Source organism: Microtus oregoni, unplaced genomic scaffold, assembly GCF_018167655.1.
Source record: "Microtus oregoni isolate MIOR12 unplaced genomic scaffold, Mior012 000098F_ref0000018, whole genome shotgun sequence".
NCBI classification, from domain to species: Eukaryota; Metazoa; Chordata; class Mammalia; order Rodentia; family Cricetidae; genus Microtus; species Microtus oregoni.
In genome coordinates, this window is record NW_024544711.1 from 3374975 (window position 1) to 3400347 (window position 25373).

The following is a 25373-nucleotide window of genomic DNA, read 5'->3' on the forward strand; positions in this document are numbered from 1 at the left end:
TCTTAACAGCCCATGGTGAATAAATGTCAAATAGAAAATTCCAGAAATAAATAATATATAACTTTCTAATTATTTCCCATTCTGAGTAGTGTAACTAATTCTTGCACCATTCTGCTCTATCTTGTCTTGCTCATAAAGCATAATTTTGTCCATTTGTTACCCAGTATCTAATATTGGCCATTTCTTGGCATTGTCATCAGACTTTCTCTCTTGATGCCACTCCTTTTCTCTAACTTCTTTCCCTTGGTCTTGCTTATTTCATTCATGAAGAAACTGAAGTTAGGACTGGGGATGTAACTCAGTCACTACAGTTATTGCCTAGCACCCAGGAATCCCTGGATTTGATCCCCAGTGGCACATTATACCAGATGTAGTGGCACATGTCTGTAAGCCCTACACTCAGGAAGTAGAGGCAGGAAGATCTGAAGTTCAAAATCCCCTGAGCCATATATATATATATATATATATATATATATATATATATACACACATACATACATACACATACATACATACACATATATATGTATATATATGTATATATATCCATATATATATTCAGAAATCTTTTCCAAGTGGCTCTTTGAGTTTGAGATCTCTGCCCCTGTCTTCTGTCATGTCCAAGAGCCACGATTCCCACCTGTGGACTGCTGCCCTGGAGCACCAGGGGCTGGTGAACATGCTGGTGTCTCTTCCTCTCCCCAGGTCCTTTGTGTTCAAAACTGTCACTGTCCATGCTGTGTTAGAGTTGGCAAGCCATGGCTGACTAGAGGTGGAAGGATATATATGCATCATGCATCTCCTTCCTGGGAGTGCCGTACTTGATAGGTGAGGTGTCAATCTTGCTGAGGAGGTGACTGAAAAACAATATAACCTTCAGAAAGACTCTGAACACCTGGAAGTGGTTTTCTGGAGTTTTTCTTGCTGCTTCAGAGGCTGCTCACACTAGCATCTTAGCCTGAAGATGGAGATTATATCATATCTACCATGTGCTCATGCATTGTCAGATTATCAGATGCATTTCTGTGAAAAGCATTCCCCTGTCCTTCTAGTACCTATAATCCTTATGATATACAGGTTTACATTTATAATCTTTAGGTAAACATTTTGGATGACACTGGACATTTTAGTGTTTTTTTATGATTCTTTTATTTTTGTATAAAGAAAGCTCGGGGGGGGGGGCTGGAGAGATGGCTCAGAGGTTAAGAGCATTGCCTCATCTTCCAAAGGTCCCGAGTTCAATTCCCAGCAACCACATGTGGTCACAACCATCTGTAATGAGGTCTGGTGCCCTCTTCTGGCCTGTAGGCATACACACAGACAGAAAATTATATACATAATAAATAAATAAATACTTTTTAAAAAGAGAAAGCTCAGTAAAAAGAAAGGCTGCAATTAAGTTAAAATCTTTGGATATGATTATCCTTGATTTTCTAGGTAAATGCTAATTCTCATGACAAACACATTTCTAAGAGGCAGAGGATGTGGGGACACAGGCACATACACATGCATGCACTCACATGGAGAAGAGAAGGTCATGGGAAAATGGAGTTAGAATTTGAAGTATCCTAACAGTCATCAGAATTTGATAGACACAAGGACTGGAGTCCTCCTAAGACTTCCAGACAGAATGCAGCTCTTCAACCACCTGGAGTTTGGACTTCTTCAGAACTAGAAGAAAAACTATCTTAAGCCACCCAAAATGTGGTTATTTGTTACAATATATGCCAGTAACCAACCAAAATACACTTCTCTATATATTATAAACCCAACAGAACATTGTTATAGGGTTTACGATATAGCTCAGGTGGTAGAGTGCTTGGCTAATTTGCATTTGGTACTGAGTTTTATCTCCAACACTGCATAAAACTGAGTATGTTGATGCACACTTGTAATTTAAGCACTCAGGAGAACGAGGAGTTTAAGGTCATCTTCAGCAACATCATGAGATCAAAGGCAACCTTGGCTACATATGTCCTTGACTCAAAACCGAAAATAAAATGAAAAACATTATTATAAAAAATGCTCTGCTTATCTGATACACTTTAAAGAGATAAAATGGTTGATATAAAAGCCAACTATACATTTATAGCATTTCTTTCTTGCCGTCTCTGGCTCTATTTCTTTCTTTAAATTTGAATTATCACATGGTATCATTTCCTTATCTGGTACACATGTTCTCTTGCCTCCTTACTCCGTCCTATGTTGGTAAATTTGTTACATTTCTAAATGGTATGGATTCAACGACATATTTTAATGTCTTATTTTATATAATTGGTTTAAATATTTGCTTTCCAAGTGTAATCTCCATAACTGAAAGTCATTCTTTGTTTGTCAAATTGGTTTCCTGAGGAAGAGAATAAGGACGTCTGGTAGTATTGTCCCAAATTACTTCCATAATTTGACAACCATGTTTTTGTCTCTGAAACAAAATTACCAAAGACTGGGTAATATGTAAGAAAATTTTTATTTTGTCTTAAAATCCTGGAGTCAGGAAAGTCAAATGACACGCTATGAGAACCCAATCAACTTCCATAATGTGCTGGATTTGGTCGGTAGAGGAGTGCACCTGGGACGCTACCCAGAAAGAGATAAAGGTAGGAAGTGAGATCATGGAGTCCAACACAAATTGGATATCCAATACCAAATGGTCTGAAAACATTTATGTACAAGTAACATTATATGACTTACGGGTTGTATTTATATATTTAGAAATACATGCATGTGACAACAGTTTTTAAAAGTCCATTAATTTGAAAAAGAATGAGGTGTGTGTGTGTGTGTGTGTGTGTGTGTGTGTGTGGTGGATAACACTGGTTGGTTTGGGTAGAGATAGAGATGTAATTATATTTTAATCTAAAATAATATTTAAAGTTCTGCTCTTATGGTAAGCATTCCAGTTCCAAGAGACCTAACTGCTGCAACACTAAGATGGGCATTAATCACCTAATCACCTCTCCCAAGACCTCACATTATAAAGGCCTTTCACTGCTAGGTGTGGTGGTACACACCTTTCATCCCAGCACTCAGGAGGCAGGCACAAGTGGACCACTGTGAATTTGAGGCCATCCTCGTCTAGAGAGCTAGTTCCTGGACAGTCAGAGGTACACGGAGAAACCCTGTTTCAAAAAATGGCTGTATAATCCATTAATATTTTTGTATTGGGGACAAAGCTCTCATTATATAAACCTTTGAGGAGACAAATCATATTACATACTTTTTCAATAGATTGAAAGTCAAAATTCACCAGGCATGGTGGCACATGCCTTTAGTCCCAGCACTCAGGAGACAGAGGAAGGTGGATCTATGTGAGTTCAAGGCCAGCCTTGTCTACAAAAAGAGTTTCAAGATAGCTAGGGCTGTTAAACAGAGGAATTCTGTCTTGAAAAACCAAAAAAATAAAAAAAATGTTTTTTATTACACAATATTAAGGCAAAATCAGTTAAAAAGTTTTATTCCTTCTCCTAAACTCAAACCCATGGAATTTCAGAGTATTAAGAGTCACACCATGTTGCTCAGTCACATGATCTGTTTGAGTATTTCTACATGTGTGGTGGACATTCATGGTAGATCTTCCTCTGATATGCAGATGAAAATTTCCTACAAATGTGGATAAAAGGAAAGTCCAAACCCACAACCCATTCTCTCTGACAACAGTTGATCAGGTGATGCCCAGCCTGTAACATGAGGGCTGGCTTGTTGGGGTTTCTGTCCCGCACGGTACCCCACAGCTGGCAAGCCCCAAAGAAAATCACACAGAGATCTCCATAAGTTATAAAACTGATTGACCCATTAGCTCAGTCTTCTTCTTAGCTCTTGTAGCTTATATTAACCCATGTTTCTTATCTATGTTAGCCACATGACTCAGTACCTTTCTCAGTAGGGTAGCTCACATGTTGTTTCTTTGGTGGTCTGGGCTGGACTGGGAGGAATGGGCTTCCTCCTTTCCAGCATTCTCCTGTTCTCATCTCCTCGCCTCTACTTCCTGTCTGGTTGACCCGCCTATACTTCCTGCCTGGCCAATCAGCGCTTTATTAAAATACATGATTGACAGAATACAGACAATTCTCCTGCACCACCAGCTTGACATGCAAGTCTGAAAAACACCCTACCAATATTTTCCAAAAGATACCTCACAGAAATCTCATAGGATTCAAAAAACGATAAGCACAAATCATCGACTCATCACTGTGGCATGCACATAATAAAAAACTGATAAATGTTTAGACAGCTATCACAGGGCACTGGCCATCTGCCTTTAAACATTATATGCACTTTCCCTTGAAAATCTTGAACATACCAGAATATTTTCTAAAGCTATTGAATACTGACATAGGTTTTCCTAGATAATAAAGGGTAAGGAAATGTATCTGTTACAAAGGAGGATAAAATATATTATTAGATTAGAAAATGTCTAGATAACACAATTTTCTATTTGTAAAATCCCAGAGAATCAAGGTAAAAGAATAAATAAAAATATTGTAGTCCCCAATTACCAAAATATAAAAATACTCAAATCTCTTATATAAAGTGGCATTGTGTTTGCATATAACATATGCATATCGTCATATATACTTTAAGTTGCCTCTAGATTACTTTTAATACCTGATACAGTATAAATGCTGTGTAAATATTTGTCTTATTTGCTACTCAGAAAAGAGTTATAAGAAAAGCATCACCATCTTAGTTCAAAACCAACATTTGAATGTTTTCAACCCATGATTAGTTGACCTCATGGATCCTGACCCAGAGATAGAAGAGCTGACTGTACAGTGAAACCACATGGGGCTGATCTTCCTGTCTTACTTAGCAACCTTCAGGTTCATCTGTGTTATAAGAAATGACCTGAAGGTCTCCTTTAAATAATATTCCTTTGGATACACTTGAATTTTCTTCATTCATTTATAGGTTGATGGATTCTTAGATTGATTCCAATTCTAAGTTACTTTGGATAATGCTGCAGTAGAACTCCAGATCTCTCATTCACAAACTTACTTGATTTTCTCTGAAAATACATTCAGTAGTAGAATTGCTAGATCATTTATCTTATTTTTAACAAAAATATTTATTTACCAATCTTATTTTTATGTTTGTATGTATTTTGCCTGAATGTTTGTATGTGTATCATATGTATGTAGTGACCATAGAGATCATAAGAGGGTGCCAGATCCCTGAGGAACTGGAGCCACATCTGGCTCTGAGTCACCATGTGGGCTGGGAGTCCAACTCCAGTCCTCTGCAAGAGCAGCTAGTGCTCCTAACCTCTGAGCCACCGCTCTATTACTTATTTTTAACCTGAGGTTTCTTCATAATGTTTTCCTTAATGACTGCACTCACTTACATTTCTACCAATAGTGTAAAAGAGTTCCTATATCTCAACTTCCATATCAATACTTTATCCTTCTGATGATATCATTTTAGTTGGTGTAAGATGATATCTTGTTATTATTTCATATTTTCTTTTCGTTGGTGATAATTGATTTTGAGCACTTTTCATGTGCACTCATCTATCTTCTCTTGAGAAGTTTATATTTAAGTATTTTATAGCCCTGTTCCTCTTTTGACACTTCTGGGGATCACACTCAGGGCCTTTGGCATTGCTAGGCAAGTGCTTCATCACTGAACTGTGTCTCCTTTGCCCATCTTTTAATGAGTTTTTTCTTGCTATTTAGTTGAGTTACTTGTGTATTTAAGATCTTACCAAATGTAGCTGGGTGGTGGTGGTGCACACCTTTAATCCCAGCACATGTAAGGCAGAGGCAGACAGATCTCTGTGAGTTCGAGGCCAGCCTGGTCTACAGAGCGAGTTCCAGGACAGGCTCCAAAGCTACAGAGAAACCCTGTCTCCAAAAAATACCATATATATACATATATACCCAAATGTATAGCATGCAAATATAGTATCTCATTCTCTTCACAAAATTTAAATGTAATTGTTTCAGAGGATAAAGAACTTGAATATGGTTCAGAGTTTCAAAAATAAAATTAAAAAGCCATAATGGTAATGAAACGTGAGCAGGCACAATTCATGAAATAGAAAGAGAAACACAGAAATGAAGGCTACATTTAAAATATTAAAATGGCTAGGAGTGCCGGGCTGTGGGTCAGTAGTGTGTCACTTCTTACCTCCTGCGTGCAAATCCTGGTGGAGGTGGCACACACCTTTAATCCCAGCACTCGGGAGGTGGAGGCAGGCGGATTTCTGAGTTCAAGACCAGCCTGGTCTACAAGAGCTAGTTCCAGGACAGGACAGGCACCAAAGCTACACAGAGAAACCCTGTCTCAGAAATAATAATAATAATAATAATAATAATAATAATAATAATAGAGATGGTGTTACTCTGTGTGTGTCTGAGACTTAGTAAAACAGCTGAGAAACAAAGTCATATGATACAGATCTACGTCAGAAGTATCTGTTAGACTTGATTTGGGCACCGGTTAAGCTATTTTATATGGTTAAAATTTACTTAGTATGATGGTGATGTTCTAGTTGTTAATTTCATAATGTCAGAAATACTTCCAGTAAACAATTCAAAGCATTAGGAAAATTTTGCCAATAGTAAGTTTTCTTGATGAACTCAGGTGGATAGCAGGTTTACTAGTTTCTTGTTTGTTTGAAGACATCTAATAAGAGTTTAAAGAAGCTAGCAGTCTCCTGGATTTATGACTGAAGACCAAGTTAAGGTGGATGGGTTTGTACTAATAATCTGGGCAACAGAGCCCAAGCAGAAATCAAGATTCTGCTCTTGTTTATTTTCCATGTTAAGTTATACTTTCAATTAAAAAAAACCTTGAAAATATTTGGATCAGGAGACACTGTGGAAAACATTTTGCTAAAATGAAATTTTGTCATTTCAGGGTTTCATCTCTGTTTGGTTATGCTTCCGAAAGGGCAAATATAAGGGTTCCTCAGTGGTTACAAGCATGGGCTGCTCTTCGGGATGATCTAGGTTCCACTCCCAGCATCCACATAGCAGCTGGAAATGATCTGTAGCTCCATTCTCAGGGGATCTGATGCCCTCTTCTGGCCTCTGCAAGGCACCAGGCATGCATGCGCTGTGCAGACATACACATAGACAAAACACGCTTACATATGAAATAATAAGCCTGGAAATTTAAAGGGGCATGTATATTTGGCTTTCATTATTGGACTATCCTTTCTCTTAACCATTGCTTCCCCCATAAAATTCTAGTTTATTTCAACAAGAATGCAATGCTGTGCCGAGAGGCATATAGAGGGGGCAGAGGTCACTTAAGTGCTATCTACTCATTCGTGACACAAATGAGATCCTCTGAGAGTGGATGCCAATGGCAGTTTAAATGAGCAGATAGGAAAAGGAGAAGTAAAATGTGGTGTTTGCTATGGAGATTTTTCTATGCTGATTCTCTGTATGAGTCTTTTCCTCACACCTTAGTCTATACCCCACACTCTGTCCTTCCGGACACGGCTCAGAATTCCTAAACCTGATATAATTGCAGGCTTTACTTCAGGTCTGAAACTGAGGCGGGCTTCCCAAATGGGTTCATCTTTCCAGCAGCGTTTCTTCTGCTGTGAACAAATGGAAGAATGGAGAGAATATTTGTTCATACCACAGTAGGCAGCCTCGCTAGGCTAAACTAAGAGGGGGAAGTGCAAACCCTGCTCCCTGGCAGAGAAACAGGCAACTCACTTCACTTTGGAAATTTGGTGAGGAACAAACTCAGTTTTACAGGCAACTTCACATCCTCTGAAGGTCTGTTAATAGCGTCCACACTGGTGCTCCCTAGTAGGCTGGTGCGCTTCTGGCTTTATTTTTGTCTCATACTTGGTAAAGTTTTCTTTGGTTGGTAAAGGCAAGCTAGTGAGGACCCTTCTACCTTTTTCATTGCCCTGTGTTGCTTTCTATTATTTCTAGCTCCCCAGTGAGATGGGGAATCTGCCTGTGATGCTCAGGGGAATAACTGGAATTCAGTGAACACTGCACTTAGTAATTCCACTTTGGGTCTTAAGAAGAGGACGTCGGGGTTTCCATTTAAACTGGCGGACTGAAAACAGAAATTTTCACAAAGCTAAAAGTGAAGAGAAATGTGTGATTAACTTACACATGCAGTCGTTCACATTCAAAAATTACCACTTTTAGGAAACTTTCTGGAAATACAATATTGTGTGAACTTCTGTTTTTTTTTTTAAAAATCCTATTCAGCTTTTGCTTTTCAAATTTTGATCCATAGAGGCTTTGAGCAACTGCTTTAAATGAAAGATTTGAATGCTCAATTTAATGTTTAATAATTAATCAAATCATTCTTTTCAGCTCACCCCTTAAGGGGAAAGGAAGACTGCAGGGCGCTAGGTAGAACATGGACTTGCTTTTTGTAGCTTAAACAGAGATGCTTCTCGTAAAACCAATCACTGTTCTCTCTGCAGAAGAGCGTATTGAACGTGAAGCTGCTTTCTGAATGTTTACAGGGAGTGGATTTAGGGTACTGGGCACACTGTGCTAAAGAACGCCAGCCAGTACTTTCTTTTCCTCCACACGGTCATAGATCCTCTTTGGGGACAATAGACAAGCCTGCTTTTTTGATTCTCGGTTTTGACTGGTCGATGACATCCTATTACACATACTCTAGAGATTCTGGGGAGGCTTGAAAAGGAGGGTTGCTAGTTATTCTTCAGGATAGAGAAAGGCGGGTTCGCTGAAAAATCAGAACACAGAATCTTGCTCTCTCTGCCTCCTCTGTCTCCAAAAGTCCGAGTCCGGAGGAAGTTTGAAATGAATACCATTCACCAGAGACTCCGCCAAGTCGCCGCGTATTGAACCATCAGTGGTTGTCCGTGAGCTCAAAAACCATAGGGAGTTGACCTAGAAAACGTCACTGGCAGGAGGCGTGTCAGTTCAACATCTCACTGGTTTAAGCAAGCAGCCTGAGTCAGGCGCTGAACCTTAGCCCCAGGAGAGTGCAGATCGAGCGTACCCACCCGGGCAGTTTACCTCTGCACCCCTAGGCGGCGCTGCGCTCCTCCTCACCCGGCACACCCTGCAGTCCAACCCCTGCGGAATGCCGGTGGCCTGGCACTTCAAGCTAGCTGTGCTAGCGGGTGGAGCAGTTCGAGCTTTTCGAGGCTCCTTCTCCTCGGGAGTTCGGAGCATGGTCCCAGGTGGCCGCAGCTGGAGCGTGGACGCCGAAAGGGAGGATGGTGTGCTGGGGGATGGCAGTTCTCTGTTGGTGGGTCTCTTGTGGGACAGCTGGTGTACTCGGTGTTGGAAGAGACAGAACCCGGAGTCGCTGAAGGCAATATCGCCTCGGACTTGAAGCTGACAGCAACTGTTCTGTCCTTGCGGAACTTTCGCTTCCTTTCCAGCTAGAGAGAGCCCTACTTCGGGGTGGATTTAGTCAGTGGTAGCTTGGTGGTTCGAGAGCCAGCGGACCGTGAGCGGCTGTGCGGGGCCAAAGCTGCTTGCATTTTGACATACGATGACCCGCTGGAGCTACATAAGATACGTGTTCACCTCCTGGACACCAATGACAACTCACCCCTCTTCCCTGCTAGAGACGTGCACCTGCACACCCCCGAGTTCCTGACACCAGGAGCCCGGTTCACTCTCCCCAGTGCCCAAGATGCTGATGAGGGAAGCAACGGGGCGCTAAGTTACAGCCTAAGCTCTAGTCAGCACTTTCGCCTGGACATGGGATCGCGGGTCGATGGCAGCAAATATCCGGAGTTGGTGCTGGAGAAAGTCCTGGATCGAGAGCAGCGGGACACCCACCTACTGGTGCTCACTGCTCAGGATGGTGGCCTGCCTGCACGCTCCGGAGATGCTCAAGTCACCATCACTGTGGTAGATACCAACGACAATGTGCCTGTATTTGAGTATTCTGTGTACAGTACCAAGGTTCCAGAGACTGTCCCCAATGGGACTGTGTTATTCCATGTTCAAGCCTCGGATCCGGATGAAGGATCCAATGGGGATGTCTGGTACTCCTTAAGCAATAGCACACCAGCAGAGCTGAGGCACCTCTTTCGCATACATCCTAAAAGTGGGGAGGTTCAGGTAGGTGCTCTGCTAGGTACGCCGGACACGTTGTTGGAAGCAAGAGACAAAGGTGCCTTTAGTCTAGCTAGCACTACTAAGCTGCTTGTAGAGGTGACTGATGTGAATGATCATCCCCCCAGGTGGACTTCATGACTTTCTCCAGCCCGGTACCCGAGGACGCAGCTCCTGGCACAGTGATTGCTCTCCTTAGTGTAAAGGATGAGGACCTGGGTTCCAATGGTAAGGTCACCTGTAGCATGTCCAGCAAAGGACCCTTTCAGTAGAAAGCTTCCTTTGACAGCTATTACAGATTGCTGACTGATGGGCCCCTGGATCGGGAGCAAGTCAATGAACACCAGGTCCTCATTACTGCTTCAGATGGTGGCTCACCCCCACTAAGCACCCGAAGGACACTCACTGTGTCGGTTGCGGATGTGAATGACAACACATCAAGATTTCCTCAACCACAACAGGAACTTTTTATGGCTGAAAACAATAGCCCTGGAGTTTCATTAGGCCGTGTGTTTGCTCAGGACCCAGACCTGGGGGAGAACGGCCTTGTCTTTTATGAGCTATTGGACGTCATTCCTGAAGGGATGCCGGTTTCCTCCAGCTTGGTGGCAGTGGAACCAACTAGCGGTGTTATCACTGCCAGCATTTCCTTTGACTTTGAACAGCTCAGGGGGCTTCGCTTCCATGTGGAAGGCCGAGATGATGGCATTCCTCCCAGAAGTTCAACGCTGACTGTGAACTTGTTTGTGGTGGACAGGAATGACAATGCGCCAAATATCTTGTTCCCCTTGCCTAGAAATGGCTCTATCCCAGAGGAAGGAGTGCCCCTCTCTGCTCTAGCTGGACACCTGGTCACAAAAGTGGTAGCAGAGGATGCAGACAGTGGTTCCAACGCGTGGCTCTCCTACCACATCTCTCGGGCTTCTGACTCTAGTCTTTTCAGCATTTCAGTCAATATGGGAGAGCTTAGGACTGCACGGTTAGTTTTTCCCACTGACGCGGTTGAACAGAGGGTGGTGGTAGTGGTTCAGGACCACGGAGAGCCACCACTTTCCTCCTCTATCACTCTGGGTGTGCTATTGAGCAACTCAGCTCCTCAGGTCCTTCCAGACTTTGAAGATACCTGGGAACCCAGAGCCCAACTTTCTGCCCGGAACTTGTATTTGGTAATAGCCCTGGTCTGCACTTCCGTTTTATTTATGGGGTGCTTGCTCTTCTTGGTGTGCATCACGTTGTGCCAGAGCCCACATTGTTGCTCTCAAAACGGTTGTCGTTCTCCAGAAACTACGAGACGTGAGAGGACAATGGCTTCTAGTCCTTGGGTGACATCAGTCACGATAGATGTCACTACAGTTGAGAGACTTTCTCAGACATATCTCTATCAAATCCCTCTGGGACATGGCTCTGGTAGTAACAGCTTGCTCTTGCATAGGAAATACAATGCTGATGATCTGAGAAATATGGCCACTGGTGTGGGACTGAATTTGCCAATATCCTGTGCTCAGATTCTGAATAGGAAAGGGGATCATACAAATGTAGGCGCCGTGGTAAGCTCAATCTAGGGTGTTTGACTCCTCTGACAAGGAGATAGCTGCTAACTGTGTCTTAGACTCTTTCTTACAGGAGCTTTTCTTTGATTTACAGTAAATCATTTGAATATGTCTCAGTATGTTAAGAGTTCTTGGAGTATGCATTAGAATATTGTTCTAGACCTCAAGGAACTTGGTTATTTTTTTTAAAATTAGTTTTTAAAGGTTGATTGATGGAGTGTGTGCACACATGCACAAGCACACATGCATGCACATGCATGAAACATGGTGTGCCTGTGGATATCAGAGGAGCTGGCCTTCTCTTTCTATCCTGTGGGTTCTGGGTACTGAACTCCAGTTGCCAGGCACCATTATCTGCTGAGCCATTTCACCAGCTCTTACAGTTTATTTCTGAGAAACAATAAAGCATTAAAACTCCTTAAAGTCCATAAGAGTAATATGGAATAGAGGTCTAAAATTAAAGATAATGTCATGCTGGAGTGTTTTTTGGGCAACGGATATGAGAAAGATGCTCAGATACCTAAAGTGAGAATGCAGAGATGAACAAAATGTGGAAGAAGGGACACTCAGGTCACTATGATAATTGATGAAAAGATGATAATCACTGGGGATGTAAAATAAATTGCAGTGGATACTCATCAAAGACAGAGACAAATCATGAGTGAGTATCTGGATGGAAGGAAGGAATCCAAGAGATTTGTAGTTGAGATGACATTTGACTTTGTCTTGAAAGAAATTTAACTAAATGTGGCATATTCTGCATCCTATACTTTTTTCCTGAATCTCTCTGTGGCAAGTACTCTTTGAGAAACTCATGCCTGAACGTAGCTAATAGCTTCACAGCACTTTGTAAATGTACAAAAATCACAAGCATATCTCAGAATACCTTTTTTTCCGAGACAGGGTTTCTCTGTGGTTTTGGAGCCTGTCCTGGAACTAGCTCTTGTAGACCAGGCTGGTCTCAAACTCACAGAGATCCTCCTGGCTCTGCCTCCCAAGTGCTGGGATTAAAGGCGTGCGCCACCACCACCCGGCAGAATACCTATTTGTATTGTTATAACACTGGTGGATGAATGAATTGCCAACTTTTATTTTGTTTTTATTAAGCATACTTTTTCCAAAAACTAAAATGAGTGACCTTTTTGCCAGACACATATGTATCTTTAGAGTTATATTTATTTTTCAAAACTCATTCCACTTGAATTCAGTTTTTCTTATTATTTTAGAAGCTGCTCTACTTGAAAGTAATGTGCCTAATACAAGTTAAGTGATTCAAATACTTCAGTGGCTTTGGAAATTTGAAAATTTTTTGATTGGAGTTAGGACAGTATATTTTACACAACTACTATTATACATTATTGTTTTACGACCTCTCAAAGTAATCATCGATACAAGAAATCATGGATGTAGAAATCGGAGAAAGAAAACAAAGCATTCCTTCTTTTACCCTTCTAAAAAATAAGAGGAAAATGACTCATGAATTATTCTCCTCATATAATGATGGGACTGCAAATATGAGAGATTTAAATTTACTATAATGTTATATACTTACTATTTTCACATGCTATGATAAAACCTAGTATGTAAACTATACCTACAGAATGAATTAATAATGTGCAAAGTATGGATTGGAATGTTAATACTTCAACATGTTCTTCACATGTGTATTTGTCATTAATAGTGTAGTGGCCATTTTCAGATATAGTGGTTCAATGATTGTTTACTTCTTCATGACATACACAACCAAATAGTCTAGCAGAGGAACTTTCTGGTTCTAAAACTATGATGAAAACACTTCAGTGCTATATTCTGGGATAAGCCCGACTCCAGTTCTTTAGATGGCAAAGGGATCAATATCACTACACTGTGAAATTTGCATAAAATGCTACCTACAAAATCAATCTCAGTGTTAATGGAGGAGATTGGTGTGTTCCAGTGTGAGCAATTCAAGCATCAAAGCACTTGATATGTTATTACCTTTCATTATTTCTGGTTTTTGCTTTGACAGTGAGTTTCACCATGTAACCCTGATCTGGAACTTACATGTAGACCAGGCTAGCCTTTAACTCATAGAAATCAGCCTGACTCTGCCTCCCATGTGCTGAAATTAAATGCATATGCCACCACTCCCTGATCATTGCCTTCTGTTAAAAAGAGAGGTGGGGATAGGGAGAGGATGGTGAAAGGGTTAGTTTGAGAAATGGGTGTTACTAGAAAAAAAGAAATGAAAATAAGTCATCATAAAGCCCAATGGATATGAAATTTAAAAAGGAAAGTATGATCTTTATTTTTAAAAAAGCTGAGCAGATGTCTCAATGGATAAGATTGCTTGCTGTGAAAGCATGAGAAACTGAGTTTGAATCTTTACTATCCATGTAAAACACTGGGCAAGCCTACAAACTCGGCGTGACTGTACCTGACTTGGCTGGCAGAGACAGGCTGACCCTGGACACTGCAGGGCTAACTAGACAAGCCCAACTGTGAGCTCTGGTTCAGCGAAAGCCCTGTCTTCAGTAAAGGGCTGAGCGATAGAAGACCCCCCCCCGTCCTTCTCTAGCTTTCACATGTGGAGCGTGGGTGCACACACCTGCAGATTCACATGCATGCATCACCTCCCACTAGTTAAAAAACAGCTAGCTGAGCGGTTGTGGAGCCTTTAATTCCAGCACTTGGAAGGCAGAGGCAGGCAAGTCTTTGTGAGATCAAGGCCAGCCTGGAACAGAGTGGGTTTCAGGACAGCCAGGGCTACACAGAGAAATCCTGTCTCGAAAAACAACAACAACAACAAAACCTAAAAATAGTAGCAGAGAAGAAAAATGCCCCTCATTCACAGTTTGATCTTATGTGAAAGATAAAGTGGTAGGGATATCTGGAGTCACCTGTTGATATTTTTTGTTGAGTTCTAAGTTGCTTTCTCATTTTAGTTTGTTTGTAATATGTTACAAACAAAATAAATTTTGTTATTATATCAAAAATTATCAGCTTAAGAAGTCCAGTCTAATGTAGATTTCACATGCATCTCTTTTATTTTTTAATTAATTTATTTATTAAAGATTTCTGTCTCTTCCCTGCCACTGCCTCCCATTTCCCTCCTCCTCCCCTAATCAAGTCCCCCTCCCTCATCAGCCCAAAGAGCGATCAGGGTTCCCTGCCCTGTGGGAAGTCCAAGGACCACCCACCTCCATCCAGTCTAGTAAGGTGTGCATCTCTCTTATTGAAACTGTGTAACGGAAACAAACAAAACTGACCTGCTGTGCAACAAATAATGTACCTCATGTCCCTGTTTTTTTTCTCTTTTTTGAGGTAGTCTAATTTCTTAAGTTGGTATCAAAGAAGGTACATCTGGTGGGTAAGTATCTTCCATTGGATAGGTTGTTTTTTTTAAAAAATGAGTTAACATTTTGATTAATTATGGTTTTCTGTAATTGTTTTCTTCTGTTGCAAAGAGAAGTTTTCTTGATGAAGGGAGAGAGCCACACTTACCTGTGAGCATAAGGATATATATTTAGAATGTAGTCAGAGATTATGCTGACTTAGTAAAGTGGCAGTTTTAAGTTCTCCTCCAAGCTCCATGGCTTTAACAACCCTGAATAGTTGGCTAAGTTTCTGGTACCAGGCATGATTTCCCTCTTGGTGAACAGGTCTTAAGTCCAATTAGAGGGCTGTTGGTTACTGCCAAGGAATGTGGACCACTATTGCACCCTTAAGGTTTTCATGCCAGGCTGGTCATTGCTGTGGTTCATAGGCATTATAGCTGAATAAAATTCTTGGTTGATTTTTCTCCTATAGAAGTGAGCAGAGTTGTGTAGCTCAGTACCAATGGATACATCTCTAACACATCTCCTGTATCTAGAGCTGAAGGGATCATTGTGGAAGAGAAGGAGAAAGATAGTTAGAGCCAGAGGATCAGGGAGTTTGCCCCTGGGAATGTCAGAAGCTATACCCATAAAGTCTCACCAATATGGTTGCATAAATAAGATCTGAACAAAATGACACAAACATGCTAACATGAAAGGTGGTAGTCTCTTGGGGCCTCAGTCTAACACAAAGAATGACAGGCAACTAAGGAATTCTGGAGGGGGAGAGTCTTCCCCAGGAAGAGCACACCAATTGGTTACCCAATACCAAAGGGTTGTTCCTGAAAACATACGTACTAGAACCATTATACAAACCAATCAGGTTATTGTTGTGTTATGTATTTATGTATAGAGATAGTATAATGGTACTTTTTATAAAACAGAACTTCTTACGTAAATATATACAAACAATTAAAGAAAAACAGGCCATTAATTTTTTTTAAATATTTATTTATTTATTATGTATACAATATTCTGTCTCTGTGTATGCCTGCAGGCCAGAAGAGGGCACCAGACCCCATTAGAGATGGTTGTCAGCCACCATGTGGTTGCTGGGAATTGAACTCAGGACCTTTGGAAGAGCAGGCAATGCTCTTAACCACTGAGCCATCTCTCCAGCCCCCAGGCCATTAATTTTAAAGAGATCTAGGAGGGGCATATGTAAGGTCTGGGAGGGAATAAAGGGAAGGGGTAAATGATATAACTATATTATAATCTCAAAAAATATAGAGAAATAATTTTAAAAGAAAGATGGCATTATAGCTTTAGTGGACAGACAAGAAAAGCAATACCCAGGGATATGTGAGTGGGAAAGTATTGACAATATGTCTGATATGTTAGTGATTTATTGATTTTGTTGCTGTTGCTTTCAGATTTGCAGTGAAAGGGAAACAATATATCCACTTATACGAGTTACATCAAGAACTGACTAATTGGTCTAGATTATGTTGCTCAAATGCATATCAGAAATATTAACATTTGTAAGAACATCAAATAAATATGCACCACAGTCCAACCTCTTGACTACAGTGTTATGGGTTATAAAGAATTTGTTGATAAGAGTGATTAAAACAAACAAACAAAAAGGCACTACAAGCTAAATGATGAAGGGGATCATTTGTTTTGTTCCCTGGGTGGTTTTTTTTTATGTCTTTGTTGTTTTTGTTTTGTTTTGCCATGTGGCTCTTTTTTATTGAAAGTTTTTATTGAAAAAAATTTCCCAGCCAGGTGTTCTGGTTTTTTGCCTTTATTCCTAGTACTCAGGAGGCAGAGGCAGGTGGATCTATGTGAATTCAAGGCCAGCCTGGTCTACTGAGAGAGTTCCTGGACAGCCGGGGCTATACAGAGAAACCCTATTTTGGAAAACAAAACAACAAATCCCCTCTCAATTCCTCTCAAATGTTCCCCACTTCTTTACTCCGACTTTGTTCTTTCTCTTCTCTTTCAAAAAAAAAAAAGGAAAAACACTCTCAAGAAACAAAAATAAAAAACCAAACAAAGCAAAATGAAATAAAAAGTTCAAAATGTTAGTGAGACTCCGTTGAAGGAAACTGAGTTTTTTTGTGGCCAGTGGGTATTAATTGAAGATGGTTTGGCATTGGACTCCACATTCACTCACTCACCTCCCTCAGTGCTGGGACCTCATATGGCTTGAACTTGTGTGTTCTTTCAGTCTTTGAGTTTACATGTGCAGTAGTCCTGCTGTGTCTGGAGGACACTGTTTCCTTAGAGCTGTGCGTTACCACTGGCTATGATAATTTTCCACACAGATCTCTAAGTCTTGAAGGGAGATGTTTGAGTGCTTCAGTCTTTGATGCGGTTTCAGTGAGGCTTTAATCGATGGGTGTAGCAATATCCCTAGCAGTCATTTTTATTGCTGTGTTCCTTTTTGCATCATAATTTTGTAGGTTTTCCTCTTTGCTCATGACTTATCTAGTCTCAGGTTCTTGGAAACATTAGTAGTGTGTCAGGTATGGGTTCCATGTTATGGGATGGGTCTTAAATCCAGTAAAAAAAAAAGTGGCTGGTTACTCCCATGACATTTGTGCCACTATTGCATGAGGCTATCTTCAGACAGGTTGCTGTTGTAGCTTGCAGGGATTGTAGGTTGGTGATAGTGATGATCACTTTTCTCCTCCAGTAAATGCAAAGTACCTTCCAGTAAAAGCTTCTAGATAGGCACCAACTTAAATTCTCCATGTTGGATGATAGAGATAAATATTGTCTTCAGCAATAGGGCCTTACCATCAGGTTACAGAGAGTAACCAATAACCCTGGCCATAACCTGTGATGTTTAGAGGTTTCTATAGGGCTCCCTTGGCCAATGACTCAACAAAATATAACCCATTCTTGGAACCAGAGGTTTTATTTGGTGGCATATGGTATCTAGTTGGGACATTCTCTCTCCTATTATTTGGTAACTCCATATCGATTCCTATTAATATATCTATACATTTTAGTAAGCTTTATTGATGGAGGAAGGTCATTGGCTAATAAAGGAACTGCCTTGGCCCATTTTATTGGTTAGAGGATAGGTGGGAGGAGTAAACAGAACAGAACGCTGGGAGGAAGAGGAAGTGAGGTCAGAGACTTGACAGCTCTCCTCTAGGGAGCAGACGCCTGAGAGAGACGCCATGCCCCGCTCCCGGGATGAAGCTCCGACCCAGGATGGACTAGGCTAGAATCTTCCCGGTAAGACCTGTGCTCAAAGATTATTAGAGATGGGTTGATTGGGATGTGAGAATTAGCCTGTAAGGGCTAGGGCTAAAGGGCCAAGCAGTGATTAAAAGAATACAGTGTCTGTGTAATTATTTCCGGGCATAAGCTAGCCGGGCAGGCGGCTGGGGTGTTGGGGACGCAGCCACGCCGCCCTTATTACTTCACTTTATAATAGTAGGTTTCCATATAGATTTTCAAATTGCTTTTAGTGTTAATTGTTCTTCCCTCAACTCCCCCTTTTATCATTATCTCCCATTCTCCTTCCTATTTAATTCCCCTATTCTAGTTTTCCCTTTGTCTTTCCATAACACTATATTGTGATTATTCTACCATGGGGCATCTTCTTCTTGCCCCTACCTACTCCCTTATTAGGTCCCCTAACCTCAGTGGTTATATGCACTGTGAGCACGCATAACACCACATATCAAAAGCTTAAAAGCTAACATTTTCATATAAGAGAAAACATATAATATTTGTCCTTTTGGGTCCGGGTTACCTGCCTTAGGACGATTTTTTTCCTACCTCTATCCATTTTCCTGTGAATTTCATAATTTTATCTTTCTTAATAGCTGAGTAATATTCCACATTTTCATTATCTATTAATTAGTTAATGGGCGTTTGGACTGTTTCCAGTTTCTGCTATAGAGCAGCAATGGATATAGATGAGCAAGTATCTCAGTAGTAGGACAAAGAGAGTTCTTTGGGTTTATATATGCCCAAGAGTGATATGGTTGGATCTTGAGGTAGATCTATTCCCAGGTTCCTGAGGAATTGTCACACCAGTTTCCATAGTGACTGAATAAGTCTATACTCCCATCAGCAATGAGTAAGTATTCCCTTTACCTCACATCCTCACCGGCATGTGCTGTCGTTTGTTTTATTGATCTGGCCTTTCTGACTGGAGAAAGATGAAATCTCAAAGTAGTTTTAATTTGAATTTCCCTGATGGCTAAGGAGGTTGAGCTTTTCTTTGTTTTTCAAACATTTGCGTTTCATTCTTTGATAACTCTCTGCTTAGTTTTGTGCCCCATTTCTCATTGGGTTATTTGTTTTCTTGATGCTATATCTGTTTTAGTTCTTTATATATTTTAGACACTCACCCTTGGTCAGATGTATAATTGGTAAAGAACTTTTCCCATACTGTAGGTCTCTGTTTTCCCAAATGATGCTGTCCTTTGCCACACAGAAGTTTTTCAGCTTCATGAGGTCCCGTTTATCAATTATTCATCTTAGTGCCTACATTATCAGTGTCTTGTTCAGAAAGTCCATTCCCATGCCAATGACTTCAGACCTATTCCCCACTTTCTCTTCTGTCAGAGTCAGTGTGTTTGGTCTCATCTTGAGGTCCTTGATCCATTTGGAATTTAGTTTTGTGCAGATAGATGTGGATCTATTTGCATTCTTCTGCATGCTGATATCCAATTTGAACAGCATCAATTATTGAAGATGCTATATTTTTTCTAGTGTATATTTCTGTTCCTTTGATTAAAAAATATCAGGTGTGGGGCTGGAGAGATGGCTCAGAGGTAAAGAGCACTGGCTTCTCTTCCAGAGGTCCTGAGTTCAATTCCCAACAACACATGGTGGTTCACAACCATCTATAATGAGATCTTGTGCCTCTTCTGGTGTGTATATGTTAACATAACATTGTATGCATAATAAATAAATAAATCTTTTAAAAAATATATCAGGTGTTCATATTGTGTGGACTTATGTCTGAGTATTTAATTTGGTTCCACTGATCAATGTATCTGTTTTTATACCAACACCATATTGTTCTTATTACTATAGCTCTGTAGTATAGTATCAGTTCTTTTATTATTTAGAATCGTTTTAGATGTCCTCTAAAAATTGTTTCCATATGACACCAGGCAGTGATGGTAGGCACCTTTAATTCCAGCACTCATGAGGCAGAAGGCAGGTAGATCTCTGTGAGTTGGAGGCCAGCTTGACCTACAGAGTGAGTTCCAGTACAGCCAGAGCTACACACAAAGAAACCTTGTCTCAAAAAACAAACAAAACAAAACAAAAAATTTCTATATGAAGTTGAAGATTATTTATCCAATTTCTGTGATGAATTATGTTGGAATTTGGATGGGGATTGCATTGACTCTGTAGATTGCCTTTGATGGAATGATCATTTTCACTATGGTTTCCTACTGATTGATAAATTTGGGAGCTCTTTTCATCTTCTGATTTCTTCTTCAATAGCTTAGGATCTTTCCTTAATTAGAATTATCCCAAGGCATTTTTGAGGCTTCTGTTAAAAGTATTATTTTCCTGATTTATTTCTCAATCTATCATTTGTTTATAGGAGGGCTACTGATTTTTGTGTGTTCATTTTGTATCCTGCTACTTTGCTGGAAGTATTTATCAACTATAGGAGTTTTCTGGTGGAGTTTTAAGGGTCAGTTAGGTATTCTATCATATCGTCTGCAAATAAAGATACCTCAACTTCTTCCTTTCTTATTTGTAGTTCCTTGATCTTCTTCAGTTGTCTTATTGTTCTAGCTAAGATCTCAAGTACTATATTGAATAGGTACAGAGAGAATGGATATCATTGTATTGTTCCTGATTTTAGTAGAGATGCTTTTCTCTCCACTTAAGTTGATGTTGGCTATGGGCTTACTGTTAACTGCCTTTATTATATAAAGGTATATCTCCTATATCCCTAGTCTCTCCAGGATTTTTATAATGAAGGGGTGTTGGATTTTGTCAAAGGCCTTTTCTGTATCAAACAAGATAGGTTCATGTGGTATTTTTCTTTCAGTGTGTTTATGTGGTGGATTATGTTTGTTGTTGAATGTTTGTTGAACTATTCCTGCATAAGACAACTTGATCATGGTGGATAATCTTTTTTATGTGTTCTTGGATCCAATTTGCAAGTATTTTATTGAGAATATTTGTATCTCTGTTCATAGGGATGTGGGTCTATAATTTTGTGGGATTTTTTAAATTATTTTGTTTTGTTTATTAAGGCAGATTTTCTCTGTGTAGCCCTGACTCCTGGAACTCTCTCTGTGGATCAGACTGACCTTGAATTCACAGAGATCTGCCTACCTCTGCTTCCTGAATGCTGGGGTTAAAAGCATGTGCCACTACCACTTGGCTTATATGCCTATCTTTGTTGTTAGGTTTTTGTGTGGTTTTGGTATCAGGATAATAAGGGCTTTGTAAATAGAATTAGGAAATGTTCCTTCAGTTTCTGATTTGTGGAATAATTTGAGAAGCATTGCATTAATTCTTCTTTGGACGTCTGGTAGAATTCTGTGCTGAATCAATCGGCCCTGGGGTTGGTAGTTTTGGTTTGTTTTTTGTTTTTTGCTTGTAATACTTCAATCACTTCTTCTATTTCACCAGGAGTTATAGGTGTGTTTAAATTGATTACTTAATCTTGGTTTAACTTTGGTAAGTCATATAAGTCAAGAAATAAATTCATTTCTAGGTTTTCCAACTTATTAAAGTACATATTTTTAAAAAGTGTCCTGTGATTCTCTTAATTTCCTCAATGTCCTTTTGTAATTCTCTCTTTGTTTCTAATTAATTTGAATATTTTCTCTCTATCTTGTAGTTAATTTGACCAAGGATTTGTCGTTCTTGTTAAATTCTTTCTTCCATTTCATTGATTTCAGCCCCAAGTTTGATTCTTTCTTGCCATCTACTCTTTTTGGTTTTTATTTCTTCTTGTTATTCTAGAGCTTTCAGGTGTTTTGTTAAGTTCCTAATTATGTGATCTCTCCAGGTTTTTGATGTAGATATTTAGTGCAATGAACTTACCTCTTAGAACCACCTTCATTGTCTCCCATGGGTTTGGGTATGTTCTATTTTTGTTTTCGATTCTAAAAAGCCTATCAATTTCCTTCTTGATTTCTGTGGGTTTATATAAACTTTCTGCTGTTATTGATAGCCAACCTATAATCCATGGTGTTAAAATAGGATGCAGAATATTATTTCAAATTTCTCTCATCTGTTGCTTTTTGTCCTAGTGTTTGATCAGTTCTGGAGGAAGTTCCAGGAGCTGCTGGGAAGAAAAGTATATTCTTTCATGAGATGGGATTTTCTGTAGAAGTCTACTAAGTTCTTTTGATTTATGACATTATTTAATCCGAACATTTCTCTGTTGAGTTTTTGTCTGGGTGACCTGTCTATTGAGAAGAGCAGAGTACTGAAGTCATTTACTGTGACTGTGTGAGGGTCAGTGTGTATGTGCATGGTATGTGTTCATGTGTGGGTGGGTATATGAGCATGGAGGTCCATGGTCAAGGTTGAGTATCTTTTCTTGATTGCTCTCCACCTTTATTTTTAAGATATAGTCTCTCACTAATCTTGACACTCATTGATTTATCTGGAATGACCAGCAAATCCCCAAGATCTGCCTGTTTTTGCTTTCCAGTGCTAGGGTAACAGGTATGTGCTGCCAAATACACTTTTTAATATGGGGACTGGGGATCTGCACTCAATCCCCTGTGCTCGCATGGCAGGAACTTTACTGACTGAACCATCTTAGCTCTAATGTGTAATTTAAATTTATGCTTATTGGTAATTTCATTCACTGGGGTATGCAAAAGAGCCAGGGCTGTTCACACTGCCAGTACAAATCAGGAAACTATTTCTTAAAGGAGCTGCACCTCTGTTTGTGACCCCAAAGCAGAGCCTATCTGAAACAAAATAAGGCTACTAAGAAGCTCCCATTGACCCTCATATTTGTGGGTCTAGAAGTTCCTTTTTGCACTTTATTGATTGATTTTATTGAGCTCTACATTTTTCTCTGTTCCTCTCCCTGTCTCTCCCCTCCCCTTCAACCCTCTCCCATGGTCCCCATGCTCCCAATTTACCCAGGAGATCTTGTCTTTTTCTACTTCCCACGTAGATTAGATCCATGAAGGAACTTAGACAACAATGAGGACCCTCATAGAAGCCCTTTTTTTAAAAAAAAGTTTTCTGAGGCCTTATGTGGATGTATGTTGCCCTACGCTGAGCGTCATTTGGTAAAAGCGGACTACTGGTTTGTTTCCCGCCCACTCAGACCCTAATAATCACAGAGAACCTATATTAATTACAACACTGTTTGGTCAATGACTTAGGTATATTACTAGCTAGCTCTTATATCTTGAATTAACCCAAGTCTATTAATCTGTATATCACCATGAGGCTGTGGCCTATTGGTAAAGTTTCAGCATCCTCTCTTTTGGCAGCTACATGAAGTCTTCTTAACTCTGCTTACTCTCTCTCTGTTCAGATTTCCCCCTGGTTTCACTCTGCTAAGTCATTGACCAAAAGAGCTTTATTCATTACCAATGAAAACAACAAATATACAGAAAAACATCCCACATCAGTTGGCTGTCCTGGATCTCTATCTGTAGACTAGGCTGGCCTTGAGCTAAGAGATTTGCCTGCCCCTGCTTCCCTGGCAATGGGGATTAAAGGCATACACAACCACCACCCAGCATAATTATTAGTTTTTAATGTTCTATTTGGGTTTTGTTCAGTGGGATTCTGTTTAGGTGGGATACTGAGTCCATAAATATGTATAGCTCCTTTTAAACCTTTCATTTTGAAGTAATTGTAGTGTCCGTTCCATAAGCCATGCTGTTACATTTTCTAAACGTGTAATTAGTCATTCTCTAATATTCCTTCATTTCTTTTTAGTACATGATGTTTAAAAATATCATCCAGAAAGCATATGTGTTTATTGTAATTGTCAGCTTTTAAAGGCATTGTTAATTACTGAGTTGAGAGATTTAAATTTTAGCCAGGCTTGGTGGTGTACGTCTTTAACCCAAACACTTGGGAGGCAGAGAAATTTCTGTGAGTTTGAGGCCAGCCTAGACTACAAAACAAGTTCCAAGGCTATGTAGAGACATTCTGTCTCAAACAAAGCAAAACAAGAACAAAACAGCAATAGTTAAACATTAATATTTAAAAAGAAACATACAAGTTCATATTAATCTCTCTAACTCAAGTTAATCATTCTGAGGTTTTTATTTAACTTCATCAATCTTATATTTATCCTAAACCTAAAATTTTAAATTTCAGTTATATCAACAAGGTTAATCATTTATTACCATACACCATTCAAACAATGGACTTAGAAAATAATGTTACCACTGCACTAATGATATGGACACTATAATTGTCAATCATTTTTTATTCTTGCTACTTTTAAGATCAGATAACAATAGTCACACTCAGGGAAGTTACTAGTTTTTACTGTTTCAAAATGTCTTTGAATTTTTAAAGTTTAAAGTATGTTTTCAGTGATAGCTAAGCTATCCATTATGTATAAAAATCAGACTCATGTATTTCAAGTTGCTTTCAATTTTAGGGACTGCTTTTTACATTCTATTTTCTATTTATATAAAATATTTACATATCTCTAAAATAAATTTATGGACAAGATGTATTTAAAGTTATAATATCCTTTCCATATAGTGTGCATTCTTCACTTAATTTTTCCACCTTTAAATATAAACTCAACATTATTCCAGAGTAGTATATAGAAATATCCATTGCTTTTTAATTCCTTCCTTTTTTATTCAAAGCATTTATTTACATTGATTGATTGATGGGAGTGTGCCTGCACCACAGCATGTGTGGGGAAGTCAGAGAACCATTTGCAGGAGTTGGTTCTCTTTCCATCATATGGGTTTTGAGGACTGAACTAAGGTACTCAGGCATGGTAGCACGTACCTTTGCCCACTTGTCTTAGTTAGGGTTATCATTGCTATGATGAAACACCATGACTAAAAGCAACTTGAGGAGGAAAGTGTTTATTTGACTTACTCTTCCACATCACTGTTCAACACTGAAAGAAGTCAGGACAAGAACTTAAGCACAGCAGGAACCTGGAGGCAGGAGCTGATGCAGAAACCATGGAGGAGTGCTGCTTACTGGCTTACTACCCAAGTTTTGCTCATCCTGTGTTCTCAAAGAATATGTCACCACCCACAATGAACTGGGTCCTCCCCTTTCAGTCACTAAGAAAATGACCTACAGGCTTGCCTCTAGCCCCATCAAATAGAGACATTTTCTCAGCTGAGGCTCCTTCCTCTCCAATGACTCTAGCTTGTGTTAAGTTGACATAAAACTAGGCAGCACATCACTGAATTATCTTGATGACCTCCTGGCTTTTGATGAATAGATCTCTCTCTCCTTTCTACTTGCTAGTTCTTCTATCATTTTAATCATTAGTGTCTCCGTGTGTGTATGTATGTATTGTATGT

The 25373-nt window shown here is 39.8% G+C and overlaps 2 protein-coding genes across 11 annotated transcripts in view; both read left to right on the forward strand.

Annotated features, from left to right (window-relative positions):
- LOC121442981 (protocadherin alpha-C2) overlaps window positions 1–25373 on the forward strand; it is a 207965-nt gene that overhangs the window by 113679 nt on the left and 68913 nt on the right. The gene's annotated exons all lie outside the window — the stretch shown is intronic.
- Window positions 9173–11614, forward strand: LOC121442983 (protocadherin alpha-C1-like). The gene is given in 3 exon segments (XM_041644648.1): window positions 9173–9216; window positions 9218–10143; window positions 10146–11614. Coding segments are annotated over 3 exon segments (2412 nt in total). The 3' UTR covers window positions 11588–11614.